This window comes from Amblyomma maculatum, chromosome 1 (assembly GCF_055883805.1).
Source record: "Amblyomma maculatum isolate TAMU_Amacu chromosome 1, ASM5588380v1, whole genome shotgun sequence".
Classification (NCBI taxonomy): Eukaryota; Metazoa; Arthropoda; class Arachnida; order Ixodida; family Ixodidae; genus Amblyomma; species Amblyomma maculatum.
This window is the reverse complement of record NC_139344.1, coordinates 353,711,791-353,729,533: the sequence shown is the minus strand read 5'-3', so window position 1 is coordinate 353,729,533 and position 17,743 is coordinate 353,711,791. Positions and strand designations below refer to the sequence as shown.

Genomic DNA, 17,743 nt, shown 5'->3' with positions numbered 1-17,743 from the left:
GAGGCTACCACCAAAGCAAGAAGGGTACAAGCGCAGTATGCCGGCCACTTCATGCTGAGAGCTCGTCTCTGTGTTTTCGTTTCAAGGCGAGCGAGAAATGTGACTCAGAACAAGTAGAGCGCTAGTCTTTATACGAATCATAAATGCATTTTACATATCTGTCACACATTTTAAGCAACGCTCATTTGCGAGCAGAGTCATTGCTGTATAGAAATCATCTTTGGCGTGGTAAGGAAAATATAAATGAACCAAGATGTTTCTAAGTGCCGCCAGCTTGATTTCCTTTTACTACAATGACGAATAAAAATAGAATTACCCTATTTGCTTTCTAGCAAGCACGAAGCTTATTTTATAAGACACCCGAGTTGAAAATGAGAGCATGTGTTATAAGCTTGTCGCGCCGCATGCAATGACAAATACGCAGCGCCCTGAGCACTAAATCGCTCTCTAGAGTATCGCTGTCACTTAGCAAACTGAGTTCTTGTATGCATTTTCTTTTTAGCGCCAATCTCAAAACGTTTCAGTGCTTTTATTTCGATTTAATAGCTACTAAAGTTCGAAGGACTGATTTTGCGAACAGCTTGTGTGGCGTGTACAGAGAAAAATTGCAGCCGCTTCGTTTCCCGTATATAGTTGTGTGGGTTCTTTGGCTGAAATGGCGCAACGCTATATAATAAGGCACTTTTGGGGCCCTTTAGCGTTTACATCCCGTCGAATAAAAATGAAACATCACTGTCGCGAGCGAGATTCGCACCAGTACCGGCTGGAATAGAACCGTTCCGTTGGCAGGTACTTCAGATAACTTCGTGATCGCGTTAGTTTCTCTCCTTATTCTATGCAAAGAAATATCACAAGTATCAAACGCCTTACATTGGCGAATAGAATCCCAAGTCGGCCCACATTTTCAAACATACTTCTCGTTCAACCCGTACGTACGCGCGCACGCACGCACGGACACACACACACACACACACACACACACACACACACACACACACACACACACACACACACACACACACACACACACACACACACACACACACACACACACACACACACACACACACACACACACACACACACACACACACACACACACACACACACACACACACACACACACACACACACACACACACACACACACACACACACACACACACACACACACACACACACACACACACACACACACACACACACACACGCAAAATGTGGTAGACATGTACTTGCACCAAGAACTGGCAGCCATTCCGGAGAATGGTGCTGTGTGGCACACACAGCCGGTCAAAGGCCCACCATTTTCTGAACAGAGACATTGTGGAGGTTGTCCATGGCGACCTGCCGCACTGCTCTTGAAAAAGTAAAAATTGCCGGACTGCACTTATGAATACTTAAGAGCGCAAGGGGCGGAAGCTACCTTACATGATAGTTGTTATTCACCGTATCGTCATTTCCATGTCTACTGTCATCATCATTGCTATCGCTACTATGATATTTTTCCACGGCATGCAGTGTCATTTTCATCGCTACTACCATCACTATAATTATCAATGACTGCAACGTCATTATCATCGCTTACTATCATAATTATCGTTATCACTATTTGTATTATCATTGTTATCGCTACTATCATCCTCACGCTAGACACGGAGAATTGCGGTGTGTTTCTGACAAGCCCGGCGTGGAGGAGTGGCTAGCGTGCCCGGTTGCGAGTCGCAGAGCTGGGGGAATCCCGTTGGAGACATCTTTTTTTTTATTTAATGCTAGTTCGTGTGAACATATCTGCGAATACTTCCACAGCCCTTGAGCAAAGAAAGACCTTCACCTTAAAACTGTAACCATCACAGAAGAAATTGCAAATTATGCGGCCCTTCAGTGCAGGCATGCGGGATTTCTGCAGCCAAACATCCTGAGTGGCAAACAGCCAGTCTTTTGTGCTGCGACTTGTATGGCATCGTCTTCACCAACCTCCCACGTTTTAGTATCTAAAACTCGCCACACTCTTTCACTGGGCTTTAAAAGCGGCCATTTTCATTACCTTCTATCCATATGATCGCGACGAGTGGCGTTAGTGTCCTGTATAGTGACAGCTGCATGTATCGCATGCTACGGCGTCAGCATTTTTTTTTCTTCACGAATCGGTGTGAGCCAAAAAATTGTGGTAGATGGTTTTAACTACGGAGCATTTCAACGGCGACCTTTGATTTAGAGTGCATGCTTCAAACTTTTCACTGATAATCCTTTCATGCAGGGAATTAAATTGTATTTTATGTTTTGCAGGAAATATGCAAAGGAACAGGATAAGAATATATTCGCTTCGGAGGCTTAAAAAAAGGATATTAACTGTAAAGAAAAATATTAAATTGCGAGAAAAATTATGAACTCGACGACACTAAAATTATAAGCCTGCGCCCAAGTCTAATTAAGAGGGGAAATCGCATAGTCACTTTAGAGGACTGTTCGCGCTAACTGCATCGTCATTTTGATCCCTAATATTGTCATCAGCACTAGTTATATTATCATCCTTATGAACTAATTCCACTGCCATTGTCATCGCTGATACCATCATTATCATTATTATAAACTGCAGCGGCATATCATCGATGCTATGAGTATTATGACCAACACGTTTATAGATAATTATCCCTGTCTGCGCCATTCCTTTCAGATAAATCAATTATTATTATTTTTATCATTATTAAAATGCACAAACATAGAATTTAGGATTAGTTTTAGAGGCGCATCCACTCTTAAGGCAAAGCTTGTGCGTCTTCGCAATGTTTTTTCTCAGAATGCTTCAGAATTCACTCCCCGCTATTTTCTTATGCCCTGATTGTGTACGTACTTGTAAATTGGCTGCTTTGTTTTGAAGTGTATATATATTATTTTACGGCCATGTAAATGTGCTTCGATCGCAATGTGGAGTGTAAAATTAAAACCGTATTATATTGAGCACGTGCTTAAACATTTGCCCTCTCAACTGCTGACAAATGGTGAAATCTGTCAAGCATTCTTGTGTTTGAGATAGAGTGCTTTTTCAGAAAAAATTGAGGACAGCTTCCACAGCATTACGTACACAGAACAAAAAAGTTTCAGATCTATATTTAGGGCCAACCGCAACACAGATTATCGCAAGTTTTTATGACGGCCAGCAATAAAGTTTATGGACTCAGCCACCTAACGCTAATAATAAATTCTAACCCATGGCATATTTTGCGAGTTTACTTTTGACCGAATTTTCGACCAAGCGGAGACTAAAAGCTAAGTAACAAATGCACAGGGGTGACGAGCGCTAACAATGACACAAAGGAGGATTACACCTATTATGGTTATTTTCTGTTTTGTCATGTCCTAGTTTTACCTGCGCATTTGTAATGCGTAACTTTTGATCCGCATATCGATTTCACTTGTGCACTGTCACAAACAGAAATATTGAGTGTATATTTGGGCAAGCAAACATTTCTGGATAGGGACATAATGGTTCTGTAGCAATTATAGAAGACCACATTTAGTTCGCAACTCTGTTCTCGGCCCTGCAGCTCCCAAGGTCATTCACATGCACATTTTTTTAGTCGATATTTATTGCCTAAGGATAAATGATTAAATGAATGGAAAAAGGTTGGCTGATTTTATGAAGTCCAGAAGTGAGCGATGATGAGGTCCCTGCGTCCAAGTGACATATGAGGCAGGATTGGTTGCTGAAAGGCCAACTCTGCTCAGGTGCCGGATTCGTGTTGGTTTCAGTGCTGGGCAGTCCTAGAGCAAGTGGTGGATGTCGGCCTCAACATCTTCGTTTTTACAGATCGGGCACCCTGGGCGGAAATATAAGTGTTGGAAGTAAGACCACGTCCTAGTGACAGCTGGTGACATGCACATTTACTCGTGAGTAGCCAGAGTGGTTATAGCGCGAGCGCTCCGTCCCACGCCACTGGCCTCTTCTTCACATTCCTCCTCCGTAGCACTACCCGGAGCCACCGAGCGATCGCGCCGGTGGCGCCTTTGCCAAATGCAGCCGGCACAGCGCACCAGGCCGCAATAGGCTACGCAGTGGTATAACGAGCTTCCGGAGCAATTCTGTTTTCGCTTTTAAAAGTGAGCATAGGGTTGAACAAACATTTCAAATGTGAAATTTAAAAATAATAAAAGGGCTGAGGAGATATAAAAAGTGCTGTCAACAAAATTTAGAGTGTGTTGCGGCAATGACAGTTAACAGCTTGATTAAACAAAATGGCGCACTTGCAAGCGCAGACCCGCAGACTTCAGCGCGCTTGCACCACTTGTTCTCTGTTGTTTGCGCCGCTCGTTAAGCATTTTTAAGTAATGCCATCTGTGCGCCGTGCCTATTCTAACTGCTGTTTGAAACTAGTGTAACGCCCTCGATTGTGCTCCGTCGTTCCTGCCTTCGCGGTACTGATCTCCCAGAGCTAACCATTCGGCTCTCTAACTACTGTTACACATTACGGAAAATGCATCACTGCATTGTCTTCACTCTTCTGCTACACTTGGAAGTCCAACCGGAAGTGAAAACCAGTATTACCAGTATACTGCGTGGAAGAGAGGCAAGAGAAGCTCTCTTGTGACTCAATGACTTGAAGTATGTTATCTGGTGAGCTCCAAGGTGCGATGTATCTGCTGTGTGCACACGACGCATCTGGCAGAGCTTACTTTGACTGCACTGTCGTCCTCTTCTGCTATGAACAAGAAGGAAAAATCCATGCTTCACGGTAACAGTCTGCTCATACGTCCGCGCCAAGGTCTCTATTCAAATTTCCTAGTTGAACACGATATTATGCTTCTCAAGGTGGAGCAAACTGTGCCATATATTTGAACTGCTTACATTGCATTACTGCTAAATGCGTGGACAAGGCGAAGCACGTAAGTTGAGGCTGAAAGTCCATCTCACGATTGGTAGGCTTGTAAAAAAAGTCAGCCTTGCACCTAAAACAAACATTCTTTTGTTAGAGATTCTTTTATCATCAGCTAGTCTCTTGGACATCTGAAGGAAAAACTACGTTTGGGGCGTATTCATTTCCTGGAGTGTCTCTCCATCTCCTGCAGTCTTCCAGAAGTGATCTGTGGCCAAACATGCTTTTAGCGTATACTGTTTCGGCATGGGCCATGGTCTTTATTCTGGGCATTTCGCTGCGACATTCGGTTAATAGTTCGGCTTCAGTCGCTTGTTAAATGCAGCGTGCGGGTGTTTTATTCAGAACTACCTTGGTAGCAAGTGCTTCTTTACTGCGCATAAAACGTTTCCAGGCTTTTGTCGTTCTCAAGCCACGTTGTTATGCTGGAACAACAGATTGTCCTGATGGCTGTAACCCTCACAGATCCAGTTCTCAACGAAAGGTAGAATTTTCAGGAACTTCCATAGAAAAGTAGTTAGTTGTGAGTATTGCTATTATATTTCTGCTTAAAAATGCCAGCATTGGTAAGCTTCAGAAACTGAAAAAAAAAAAAAAACGATCCTTGTTGTAATAGTCAGTTGGCTCAAACTGTTACGACATGTAATTGGCCATACCGTTCAGTAGTGTTTCAGTCAGTTATATAGAACCTTCAAACAAGACCTCTGGTGCTCTGCATCTGAGCTTGTTTATGGAACCTCCTCATGCCTCCCTATGACTTCTTTGACCCTTCACTCTCCACTCCCCACCGACAGGCAAATATCACTGACAACCGGATCAGTTGCAGCATGTATCGGGTACTGCCTTTCATCATATTTGAAAAACGCATATTGTTTACCGACTACATACTGCTTCTGCGTGAAGTGTTCCGCAACTGTCGACCACAACCTCCGCGCACTAGACCAACTCGACAATATTTCGTGATATATCGCCGGATTTCAATACTGCTACACGTTTTTAGGCGTCACGACTTTCACCGCCGCCCTCTTCAGCCGCACAACCAGAGGCTGTTTCATGTTCCGGACCACCATATTGCACCTTCTACATAATTGATGTTTATGGTTCAGCTGATACTATAGTCTCGGAGAGGCTTCAGTTCAGTTCAGTTCAGTTCAGTTCAGGCGTTCAGTCGTGTCCGACTCTTCGTGACCCTATGGACCATGTCACGCCACGCTTTCCGGTCTCTCACTATCTTCTTAACATCACATAGCTTCATCTGCAATGCCTCGAGAATGCCATCTAACCATCGCGTTCGCTGCCTACCCCTTCTCCGGCGACCCTCAACCTTTCCCAACATCAAATCTTTCTCCAGCGACTCCTCTCTTCTCATCAGATGACCAAAGTAGCTGAGCTTTAACTTTAGAATTTGACCCTCCAATGAGCAGTCAGGGTTTATGGTCGACAATATCGACTGATTTGATCTTCTGGCAGTCCAAGGAACTCTTAAGAGTCTTCGCCAGCACCACAATTCAAACGCGTCAATTCTTCGGCGGTCAGCCTTTTTCACAGTCCAACTCTCGCATCCATACATCACAACTGGAAAGGCCATAGCACGGGTTATACGGATCTTGGTTGGCAGACTAATGTCTCTGCTCTTTACTAGGCGGTCAAGGCTAACCATTGCTCTCTTTCCCAGAAGCAGGCGTCTCCTAATTTCATGGCTGCAGTCTCCTTCCGAGGTAATCTTGGCGCCCAAGAACAGAAAATCTGTCACAGCTTCCACTTCTTGTCCATTGATGCTCCAGGACTTGATAGGGCAAGACGCCATGATCTTCGTCTTTTTAATGTTCAGTTTAAGCCCAAACTGAAGCCTGCTTAATATTTCACTGCTGAAGAATAAAAAAGCGTTTGGTTCGGGTCTTGTCTCGCAGTGACATTCTACATGCTCTGGACCCTCCCTCTCTCTGTGCCTTTAACTGCACCCTTGTGAATACAGTTGGCTTAGATATTAGCACACTGTGATGACTGCAGCAGGGAAGCAAGAAAACGGATGAAGGCTCTCAAAGAAAACTTTATACGGTGTAGTTAAGCGTTTTTAAATTAACTGAATTTGGGGTGGTTGCAATAGCAACAAATTTGCTGAGCGGTAATCAAATATTAGACTGACCATCACTCAGCTGGTCGGAACATAAAAGGTTGCTTGACACCTTAGAGGTAAAGAGCATATTTGCGACACCTGTGATAACCTCCGACTTGACGTCTGAAGGGTGGCTCAAAATCATAAGCCACGGAGCTACTTGAAAGCTTATTGATTGACACGGCAGAGGTTACGTGCTCACCGCGCAATGATGAACAAAAAATGAGGGAGCCACATAAGGTCCGCCTTTGAGCGTGGGACGTCATAATGTTACTGCCTCCCGACTGCAGGTCCCATTGCAGGTTCTGGCTCATGTACATGCACTTTGCCCCTTGCTTAATCACTAATCTCATTTGTGACTTTTTTGTCACATATACTCATTAGCACGAAGTCGTATGCTACTACATTATGTGAAAGATCACCCGACCAATATATAAAGCCCCAGTTTATCCAATCCATGCATCATGCCTTCTTAGCCTAAGAGTACCATGTTGTATTCAAGGGTTCCGGTGGGTTATGATTTCATCTTTTCCTCCTACCTCTAACCGGAGGCCCACGTTGGCAGGTCCTGTCATGTCATGTGTTCTTGTAACATCACATATTACCGGCCTACCAATTAGGGCCAGGTGATATCTCCTGTCAACTAGGTTCTGCCTGAGTCATGACTGAGTTTTATTTGCTCTGAATGCCAACAACACTGGATTTTCTACAGATACGAGCTGTTTGCGCCCTACTCTTAAAAGGGGGCCTCATTTCTCGAGATTTGTACCCTGTTTAACAGCTATCCAAAAAGCCTTTAACGATGTTGGATGCGCAGTAATAGAAGACAAAGTTGAAAAGTCTATATGGCCCCCTCAGCATGCAACAGCTTTCACAGCTTAGTGTTATGCCGTCTATACCGCTGCCAAAAAAGTAGCAAATGAGAACACCAGAGACAGCATCACTTACAGACTCCTTATGTGTACTCACATACTGTCCGCGTTAAACTCTAAAAATGCTGCCAACCCCTTATTAGGAAGCATCATACAAAGTATAACAAAGGTCACTACACAACGACGTACTATAAAATTGTGCTGGGCACCTATTCACAGGATCGACGGTAATTAGAGGGCAGATGCGTGCGCTGCACGATCCAGAAGTATGGAAATAAAACAGATTCCCATGCCACACAGAGACTGCATTAGGTTAGTGCATTCAAAACTGAGAAGCAAATGGCAAGTGGCTTGAGAAAAAGAAAACTTCATTCTGTAAAACCGTTTTTAGGAAAATGAAAATCATGCCGCCATCTGGATTTTTTTGCGAAGTAATTTTATGCCGTCTACGAATAGGACATACAAAGACCCTTCTGTGTGTGAAATGTGTGGTGATCAGTTCACAGTTAACCATATTTTAATTTCATGCTCACATCTTGAAGGGCTCACGAAAAGGTATCTCATGCTCATATATTGAAGAGCTTAGGCTAAAAAAAAGATTTTAAAAAGAGCACATTCCATTTCGTCCAGCACTGCTTTTAGGCAAAAAAGCACTTGGTTTTTTCTGTTTTTTTACGTTTATTAAAAAAGCAAATGTTCTGAATTAAATATGAGTATCATAACTCTAAGTACGCCATACAACAAATCATCTAACCTTGTGTTTGGTCCAGTATAACCATAGTTGATTATGCGCCATAAAATACCATGTAACTAACTAACAAAACATTTGTTTTTCCTGCGACTACGAGATTTCCGTATTTGAAGGGTTTGCTGCCTTGCCAACCCTGTCAAGATGCAGAAAAAAATCTACCTGCAGTTCTCTACAACAGTTTACAGCAGCACTTGTACAGTCTCATGCGAGGAACATCACGAACGAAGGCAAATAAATGTAGTGACATTAATCCGCAACCATTCACAGGGCAGCTCTCTCCCCTACTGCAGCATCTTAAGCGGAGTCATATGTTTTCATTCCTCCACATGCGTCCGTAGTATGGCGCGCATACAGCACCTGTCACATTTCCTCTTCCAGCCACTGTAACGATGGTAATGCTCTGGTGCCAGAGATAACAAAGCTCGTTCCTCAGCTGATGCTTGAGACATACCTTGAGCTGGTTTTAGGCCTGATTTTGTTTTCATTGTTCTATCCACTTTTGCTATTGTCCTCACGAACAGTGTTTCGTACATCTAAATTAAACGCCGGCTCTGACAACCATGTTTTGAGGGGAAAAAGTTACCTGTCCACTCGGATGTGGCTGCACCTTAAAGAGCTTGATATAGTTATAATTAATCTAGAGCTGTCTGATAGCATGTTCCTCCTAGCCCATGTCTTCATAGTTGAGATACATTTCATAGCAAAAGTGATCCCAAGATCCATATTGTATTCACTTTATATAGACGGTGTTTGTAGACGATGTCCAAATAGCATACACTTCCTCCAACTTGTCAACTTGGAGCAATACAGATGACTATAAACAAAATGTCCGCTTGGGCAGACAAAAACGGATTAGTTTTATGCACAGAAAACAGTAACTGTTTTGTTCTCGCCCGTACGAGGCTTGCAAAATGACCATTCACTTCACGTGAACCAGACTGCATCACTTGTAAAACAAGAACATAAATATTCGGGTGCCAATTTTGATAAGAAACCTATCTTTCTCCAACACATAAACAACTTAGAGAAAAAAGCATCTCAGGCCCTCAGTGTGTCTAAACTACTCTCATGAAAACGCTGAGGGTCCCATAGGACATGACTATTATATATTTATCGTTCTCTGGTACGCTCTAAGTTAGCTATGGGTCAATAGGGAACCTGCGCTGGAGTTGTCCGCATACCGCCAGCACCGCCTAGTGGCCGTCGCGCCACTATTTTGGTAGGACGGCTGAGATTGCCCCGGCTGGAGGCGCTGAAGAGCGTATAATTTATAGCGAAACCAAAGGCATGCTACTGTGTTTAGAGGTGCTCAGTAATGATAAAAAGATTGCTCTGTACCCTATTCCATCGCAGCTGTACAAAACACAGTACTGGGAGAACTCGGCATGATTCAGGACACTGGAAGAAAACGGGGAATTGTTGAGCTTGTCGTTTGAGCGCTGCTCATTGTCTTTCATAACGTGGCTTCGCCTGCCGTACTGCACATAGTTCGGTTTATTCGCCTTAATCATTTGCGAAACCTGAGTAGATTGTGTTGTGAAGGGCGTCTTTTAGAACTGGGCGTGAGTAGGGCCATTGCAAGATGGACGGCAACTCAAAGTCAACAAATGACGAACGTAATTGTCACCCTGATGTTCTTATTGTGATCATTTAGATGTCAAACCGATAGAGTTAACAACCTCTCTGAATGCGCAGTATTTTTCGGAATCGCAAAGAGTCGGGTTATGCCCTAACCGGCATTATTTCAGACTTCTTCCTCCATTAAACTATCGCAACTTACCTGTAACCCTTCAACGATTTTTCAATGGGCCAGTAAGTGAGATGTGATTGAAGACAAAATACTACAATTAGAGAATTAATTCGTTCGTTATTTGCGTCGAATAAAAGATGTATTGCTTCACAGAAAACGCTTTTTGTTTTTAGTTTGGATGTTTTAGTTTGGTGGTTGGCGTATTTGTTGGTTGGCGCAATACTTCTTTTAGAACACGTACAAATCAATAGGCAGATATTCTTCTTGTTCAATCCAGAACTTGCCTATTGTAAATATTGCACTGTATGGTCTAGCTGCTTCACGAGGAATTATTCTTGTAAGGCACGTATGCTGCTAGCTGACCATGATTGCTAGTCTTTTATTTGGGCTCGAAATAGTATAGATACGCTGATCTCGAGTCACAGTGGGCGCACGGGGCGGTTGAAGGGGGAGGGTGGGTGGGGGAAGGGGTATAAATCAATGTATAATCATACACATCAAACCTTTAAATGATGCCTGCTGAAATTTTCATTCTGTGCAAGGAACGAGGCAGAGCAAGTTTCTCGTTTCAAGATTGCACTGATATTTTTTTGTATTAATCATCACAGATGCTAACACCATCCTTCGATGCAGTTCATTCCTGGCTCTTAAGATAAAGAGCGCGGATTTAGACTAAAGAGATCTTAGGTATGGCATATCTCTGCTCCACGCTCTCACATTGTACAGCCCCGATTATTTCCGCCTAACATTTATCAACAGGACAATTTAGCGTCCACTTAACTATTTACAGTGCTAGCAGTGTGAGCCCTTTAGATGACCTCGGTGTTACTCGCTTGCAACTGGTAGTCGTTCGCTAGTCGTTATAAACAAGCAAGTGTCGAAACGCGGCTGCAGATTTTTGTTTCGCTACAGACGCATTCAACGGCGTCGCCCTTAAAGATTATAATTCGCGACACAAGAGCCACCATTTTAGTCGACAAATTTTCTCATCATGAAACTTGTTGAATCAGTGATATTCCTCAAAATGGTAGCGGGTAAGTACTGCACGCGTTTAATGCATTTAAAGCGAGCAGTATTCCCAAATCCTGCCAAATGCTAATTAGCAGAGAGGTCGTTTCATTTTGCTGTGATATATTTACCCTCCACTAGCAATGCCCCATCGTAGGTGAAGAACGTGTAGACGCAGTTCACGGTGCAGAGATGCTGCACTTAGCAAGCACCCTACAGCAAAAAAGAAAGAATGACTGAACTCACGACAACCGTTTCAAACCTGCGCGTAGCGAAGTTATCTTCTATAATGCAGCGGCGGCGCGGCTTCTAGCCAAGTTGGCAGGCCGCTGAGGGGTTAGGTTGCGCCTTGAAGCCTATCCAAAAAGGAAACTCCTAGTTCTTCAGAACATTAAATCTGTGATAAAAGCATTAGGCACGAAATAGGAAGCTCACCATCCACCGAAGGGCGCAGCCACGGCACGACGAGCGGCGTGCTCTATCCTGCTATACGCTTGCTCATTTTGAAACCAGAGGGCGGTGGATGTCTGGTTTAAGAGCGGCCCCTGGGCAGCGCAGGTTCCCTATAGTATATGGCGCAGCCAGGCCATCTTACCTAAAGTGGCTAGATCTAGTTCATAACCTTGGTTTACGGTTATCGTCCGGTGCTTATAAAATATCTGGAATAGCCAGCCTTTATGTAGAGACCAATGAATCTGCTAGTTCATTTGTCTGGACGTACGTACTGAATCTTTGCGTACTGAATGAAACTAAATATATTGCACCAAGACACGAACAACTCCCTCCGTTGTATACTCTCCCTGCAATTTTTAAACTCACGCTAACACAGTTTCAGAAAATGCACACTCCACATGAGCACATACTGCAAGAATTCTTGGCACTGCAAGAAAAAGATACAAATTGCATCGCATTTTATGCAGATGGTTCAAAAACGAATAACTATGCTGGAAGTGCAGTAGTACAAGACGAAACAGAAGCAATAACGACTACCTCATTACGCACCAGTCTTAACAGCAGAGTGTTATGCTGTTTGTAGTGCTGTAGAGAAAATAAAAAATCTAAACATAAAAAATAGCATTATTTGCACTGATTCTTTAAGCGTCCTCGCTCTAATAAACTCCAAAAATCGCTGATTGGCAGCCTAATACACAACATAGTAAACATCGTGTCACAAACCATCGTATAAAATTGTGCGGGTTTCCAGTCACATTAGGATAAAGGGCAATGAGAGAGCCGACGTGTGTGCTGCACAAGCAAGAACCATGGAAGTAAAACGTGTGAACTTGCCACACAAGGACTGCGTAAAGTTACTGCGCAGTAAACTAAAAGCCAGGTGCCAAGCTGCTTGGGAACATGAAGCAAACAACAAGCTGCACCGTATAAAGTCCATTGTAGGAGAATTGCAATCATGCCGACACCAGGAACGTTTTATTGAAGTTATTTTGTGTCGTCTACGCATAGGACATGCTCATGTCACACATAATTTCCTCCTAATAAATAAAAACAAAACAGTGTGTGAAATCTGTGATGACGAGCTAATAGAAAATCATATACTAATCTCATGCCAGCGACTTGAAGGTCTTAGGAAAATATATTTTACTGTATTTTATAATCAACACATTCCATTTCATCGAACATTGCCTTTAGGTGAACAAGCATGCATTCATCGATTTTTCTCTTGTTTGTACATTTCTTAAAAAAGCAAACATTTAGGTCAAGTATGAATACCGTAATTAAACATTTCACATAACAAATCATATAACCTTGTGTTTGGCGCATCATAGCCATAGTTGCTTCTGCACCATAAAACCACATATAAATAACCTTCTAGCTCATTTACCGCAAATGCCGTGCTAGGCCAGAACTCGGTGTTGTGATTTGTATTTAAGCAGTCCACATTTGCAATTTGGTTGCAATGAGTAATGAGCATTTTAAATACGTGTGACATCAGGGGAAAGATAAAAATAAGCTCGAAGACATGCTGCCATTTTTTTTATTCAAGATATCATCATCAGGCTTCGGGCTTTCGTGCTTTCATGTTGTGTCTCGGTAGCAGCTTGAAAAAGGTCCCAGCGAAGCAGATGGCGATGACAAATTTTAATGGCTGCAGTCCTAGCAACCGCACTCCATCTTGCACTGCTACCTACTTAGTCACCTTCTAGGCTATGACATGGCCTGGTGCCACTAAGTGAACTTCCCAGTTGTGGACATGGCATGGACGATGCAGTGAAGAAAATTAAGTGGGGCATCACGAGATGGGTTAACAAAGCAGGGAAGAAGTGAAGGGCTTCCTGTGATGAATGAAATAAAAAGATGAAGCCTAACCCACACTATAATGATTTTTTTGTTTTTACTGTAAATTTCGTGACAGGAAAGTGTGTATGACAAGCGCAGTATTCTTTGCACTGCAATGCACTTGTCTTCCTTATTGCTTTGCCATTTAAGGCATAAGGGAATGCGTGGAAGTCTGATCTAAGAAGAGTGTGGACCTGGTGAAATACATTAGACTGGAAATATGGGGCATGTTTTCTTAACGTAAGGATCCTCAACTCAAGAACAACAAATGCCTGAAAACTGATTAAATTATTTTCTTCTTAATGTGAAAAATATTCTGAAGGAAATGTCTGGCCTAGCAAGTGGGAAATGGGACACTGCATATGATGACAGTGTTGATTTTTATACATAATCGCACAGTTCTAGAACCAGGTGACTGTAAAGGACTAATGTGAATATTTACTTACTGTTCCTTGCCTTCCTTCTGATCCATGGTGTGTGATTATTCATAATGCTTTACCACTTTGTGTGTGCCTTGTTCAAACTACTGCACTAGGCTTTGCTTGTAAGGAAATGGTATCAATAAGAATGATAAATAGTATAATAAATACCCTAATGCTTTAAACTGATATGTCATCATTGTCAGAGATGTGTTGCAAATTTATTACATTTACTTTCTCAGTGGTCTCGTATTCCCCCGTTCTTCAAGAGTCTTATTAGGAACTTATGTATCCGTTTTTTGGTTACAATTAAAGGCTTTGGAGCGGGGAAATGTGTCTCATGGTCATTGCACTTTTCTTCTATCAAGTATGTCGACTTTGAGTGCCCTTGGCATTTTCTTGTGCACATGCCCGATGCCTCATCATTACAATGTCAGTACTGATGGTGCGGCTGCTGCTCTTTGCTTGACAAATTGGGGCGTAATTGCGGCTCAGAGCCATTTGTCCGAATGCTTGTCAGGTACATGACCTTGGTAGGTGCATGCTGAATGAAGTGTCATCCAAAATAATAGCTCAGTATCAACTTATGGCAAACATGAAGCTCCTTTGCAGTTTTCTGGTCTACAGTGACATTAAGCTGTAGTGAGCCTTCATAGCATTTTAAATGGGTGATCAACAGTGGGGGCATTTTTTCTCTTAGACTGAAGATCATGGGCTTAGCCCTGGCCATGGTGAACTTTCAATGTAGGGAATGTACAGAAGTGCTTTGTTCTGATATTTTGGTATTTGTTTTGCCATATCCAAATCAGCCCTCCACTATGCTGTTTCTCTTGGCTCACATGTTATTTTTACAGGTTGAAATGTATCTGTCTTTCAAGAAATTTTTAGTGCGTAGCACTACTAGCTGCAATCACGGATCTCGCCGATGTCTGTCCGAAGCCGCTCACTTTCTCTCTTAGTGAACCTGAAGTGGAGAAAAAGAAGGTGGCTACGCGCGCGTCTCGCGGCTCAGCATTGAGGAGGTGGAGCGGCCGCAGAGCGGTAGTAGAAGCCGCTCTCTCTCTCTCTCTCTCTGTCCATCCATCTCTCCATGAACTTGAAGAGAAGGAAGGGAAAGTGGCGACGCTCGTATCACGCGACTTAACACTGAGGGGCGGAGCGACCGCATGGAGTAAGACAATGAGAGAGGGGCGTGTCAGTTGCGAACGTGGCGGCGTCGCTGGGCAGCGTTGCACAAGCGTGTGTGCGTTTGCTTCGCGTCAAAATGAATGAAGCCGGGCCATCTGGCACTGCGGCGCAAGTTCGCCGTGCTCGACGTGCTGAAGTACAATGGTTACGAAGACAGAACCGGAAAGCCGGAGGCCCATAAGTCGACAGTTAAGTTTGCGGGATTCTCCCAGAAACAAAGTTTTCACCGCGGGTCCACTGTCGCAGGAGCATCGAGATATTCGCAGTTTCGAAACATTTTGCTGCCGAAGTACTGTAATAAGGTTAAAAAGTCATCTATGGAAATACCAGCGGAGTTCTGAAAAGCAATCGGGTCATTTTCTTCAATGCCCTCCCTAACGGCTGAGAACAAGGGGCCATGAGGGACTGAATAGAATAGATCTACAACGTCCACTGAAAAAGCACTTCCAACATCAGGGTTATTTTCAAAAAGTTCACAAATTTCATTTGACCGTTTCGTCAAAAACGGATCATTGACATGCAGTTTTGACAAGTTCTTAGCAAAATACATGCTAAGATGTTTCTGCCATGTTTCTGCCATACATGCTAAGATGACTTTTTAACCTTATTACAGTTTTACCTGGAATCTACTTTTATCACTTTTGACCAGCAGTTTTTTCTGCAGAAATCTTGCATATGCATTGGCTCCTGTGTGGCACCGGTGCTATGTCACATCTTTTTATCTCGTATTGACCAAGCTTTGTAGCAAGTTTTACCCATTGACAAGGTTTTTAACGTTTTTAGGTATGTAGATGATTTTATGATTGTTTTAACTAAAGAAGGTCTTTACAACCTTAAGGAAACAGTGGACAGTGCTTTATCTGCCTTTAAAGAGCATGGAAAAGGTATGGAATTCACACACGAACTGCCTGACCATGACCATTCATTAAAATTTTTAGATTTGAAGCTGGAGTTCTGTGGTGATCGGGTCTGTTGGACATATTCCCCGCGTGCAAAGAAGCAGCTGTTACCCTTTGACTCCTGCCATTATAAACTGGTGAAACGCGGGGTTGCTTCGCTTTGCCTAGAATCGGCACTCAAAAAGTCATGCCTTCACAAAATGCGGGACAGTTTTAATCACCAATTGGCATGGCTTTTTGCAGCCGGGTTCCCCCGTTCGCTCGTGACTGCGGTGGCTGAATGTCTCCTCAACAAGACAAAGAAGGGTACTGGTAGAGCTAGGCCGGAGGTCCCTCGAGATGAGGTAAGACCAGTGGTGGTGCCATACGTGCATCGTGTGGCCCATAATTTGAAAAAAGTTGCCAGCCGCCATGGTGTGCGGCTCACCTTTTCTGCACCGAGAAAGCTAGGTGGTCTTTGCTCCCGTACCGATAAAGAAAATACAAAGGAACGAGGCTGTGGAACGAACCACAGGAGACCGTTCATGAAATGTGCTGAAGGGGTTGTATATGAAATCCCCCTGTCTTGCGGCCACTCCTACATAGGTCAGACAGGCAGGTGCCTGAATGAGCGGACGAGGGAACATGAGAGAAACGTGCAACAGAACAAGGAAGGCACCCATATAACTAAGCACATTAATGAATGCCCGTCCCGCAATTGTGAGCCATGCTTCACTGATGTGCGCATTCTGGGCAAAAGCAAAGATAAGAATGCCAGGGAAGTGATAGAAGCGTTTTATATCAAAAAGAAAGGCGACATGTGCGTAAGCGACACATCAATTGTTTTATATAACTGTGAAAAGATATTCCTGGAGCACGCCTTATCAGGTTGTTCCTGAGCTTTAGGTGACACCTACGCATGTGACTACAAAACTATTTAAGTACGTTTTCTTGCATGCAATAAAATAAGTTGGGAGTTGGCGCTTCGTCCTGTCACTTACCTTTGTGTCTGTCTGTTTTTTGCGCCTTAAACTATTTTAAATTAGGCTGATGATACTATTAAGTGATATCTGGGTCCTCTACAAGTTTCAAACTTGAGTAATAAGACACGTCTACGGCCTCATCAAGCAACGAAGCAATTTATTCCTCTTCAAAATGTCTGTGCACTGCTTAAACAGAGTATCTACATACTAAGAAGAATTCCTCACACACTAGTATTGTGTTGTCAGTCCGAAGTGCCCATGGACTCTATTTCATGGGAGGCATTAAAGCTGCCTGATCATTTCAAGTCTAACGTTACATTTATTTTGTCTCCCTAAAGCAAATCTTAGCCATCCCGCCATGCTGGCATAATGATCAGGACCGTCAACTTCTGAGCCTGAGCCGCTTTGGGACGTTCAAGCCCACCCATCAAATCGAACCATATTAAACTTAACGGATTATGTGGTGTAACATAAGTACTCACATGATCTTTATGGTAAAATTTTTTCTTAAAAACTTTATCCAACAAGAACTGAAAAGTTTTCTGCAGACGGAAAGAGGCTCCACAAAAGACCAAATAAAAATAAAATTTACTTATTTTGAAGGAGGCCTTA

General features: G+C 43.2%; 1 protein-coding gene across 4 annotated transcripts in view; it reads right to left on the bottom strand.

The window, feature by feature from the left end:
• Positions 1 to 114, bottom strand: part of LOC146207821 (uncharacterized) — an 89,136-nt gene extending 89,022 nt beyond the window's left edge. For all 4 annotated transcript variants that reach the window (XR_014704296.1, XR_014704297.1, XR_014704294.1 and 1 more), the window contains exon 1: positions 1 to 114. This exon is cut by the window's left edge and continues 3 nt beyond it. Coding sequence is in view for 1 of the 4 variants with exons in the window: in XM_084590579.1 (XP_084446705.1) it covers positions 1 to 53 (53 nt within the window). In the remaining 3 variants the exon portion in view is untranslated.
• Between the last annotated feature and the right edge of the window lie 17,629 nt (positions 115 to 17,743).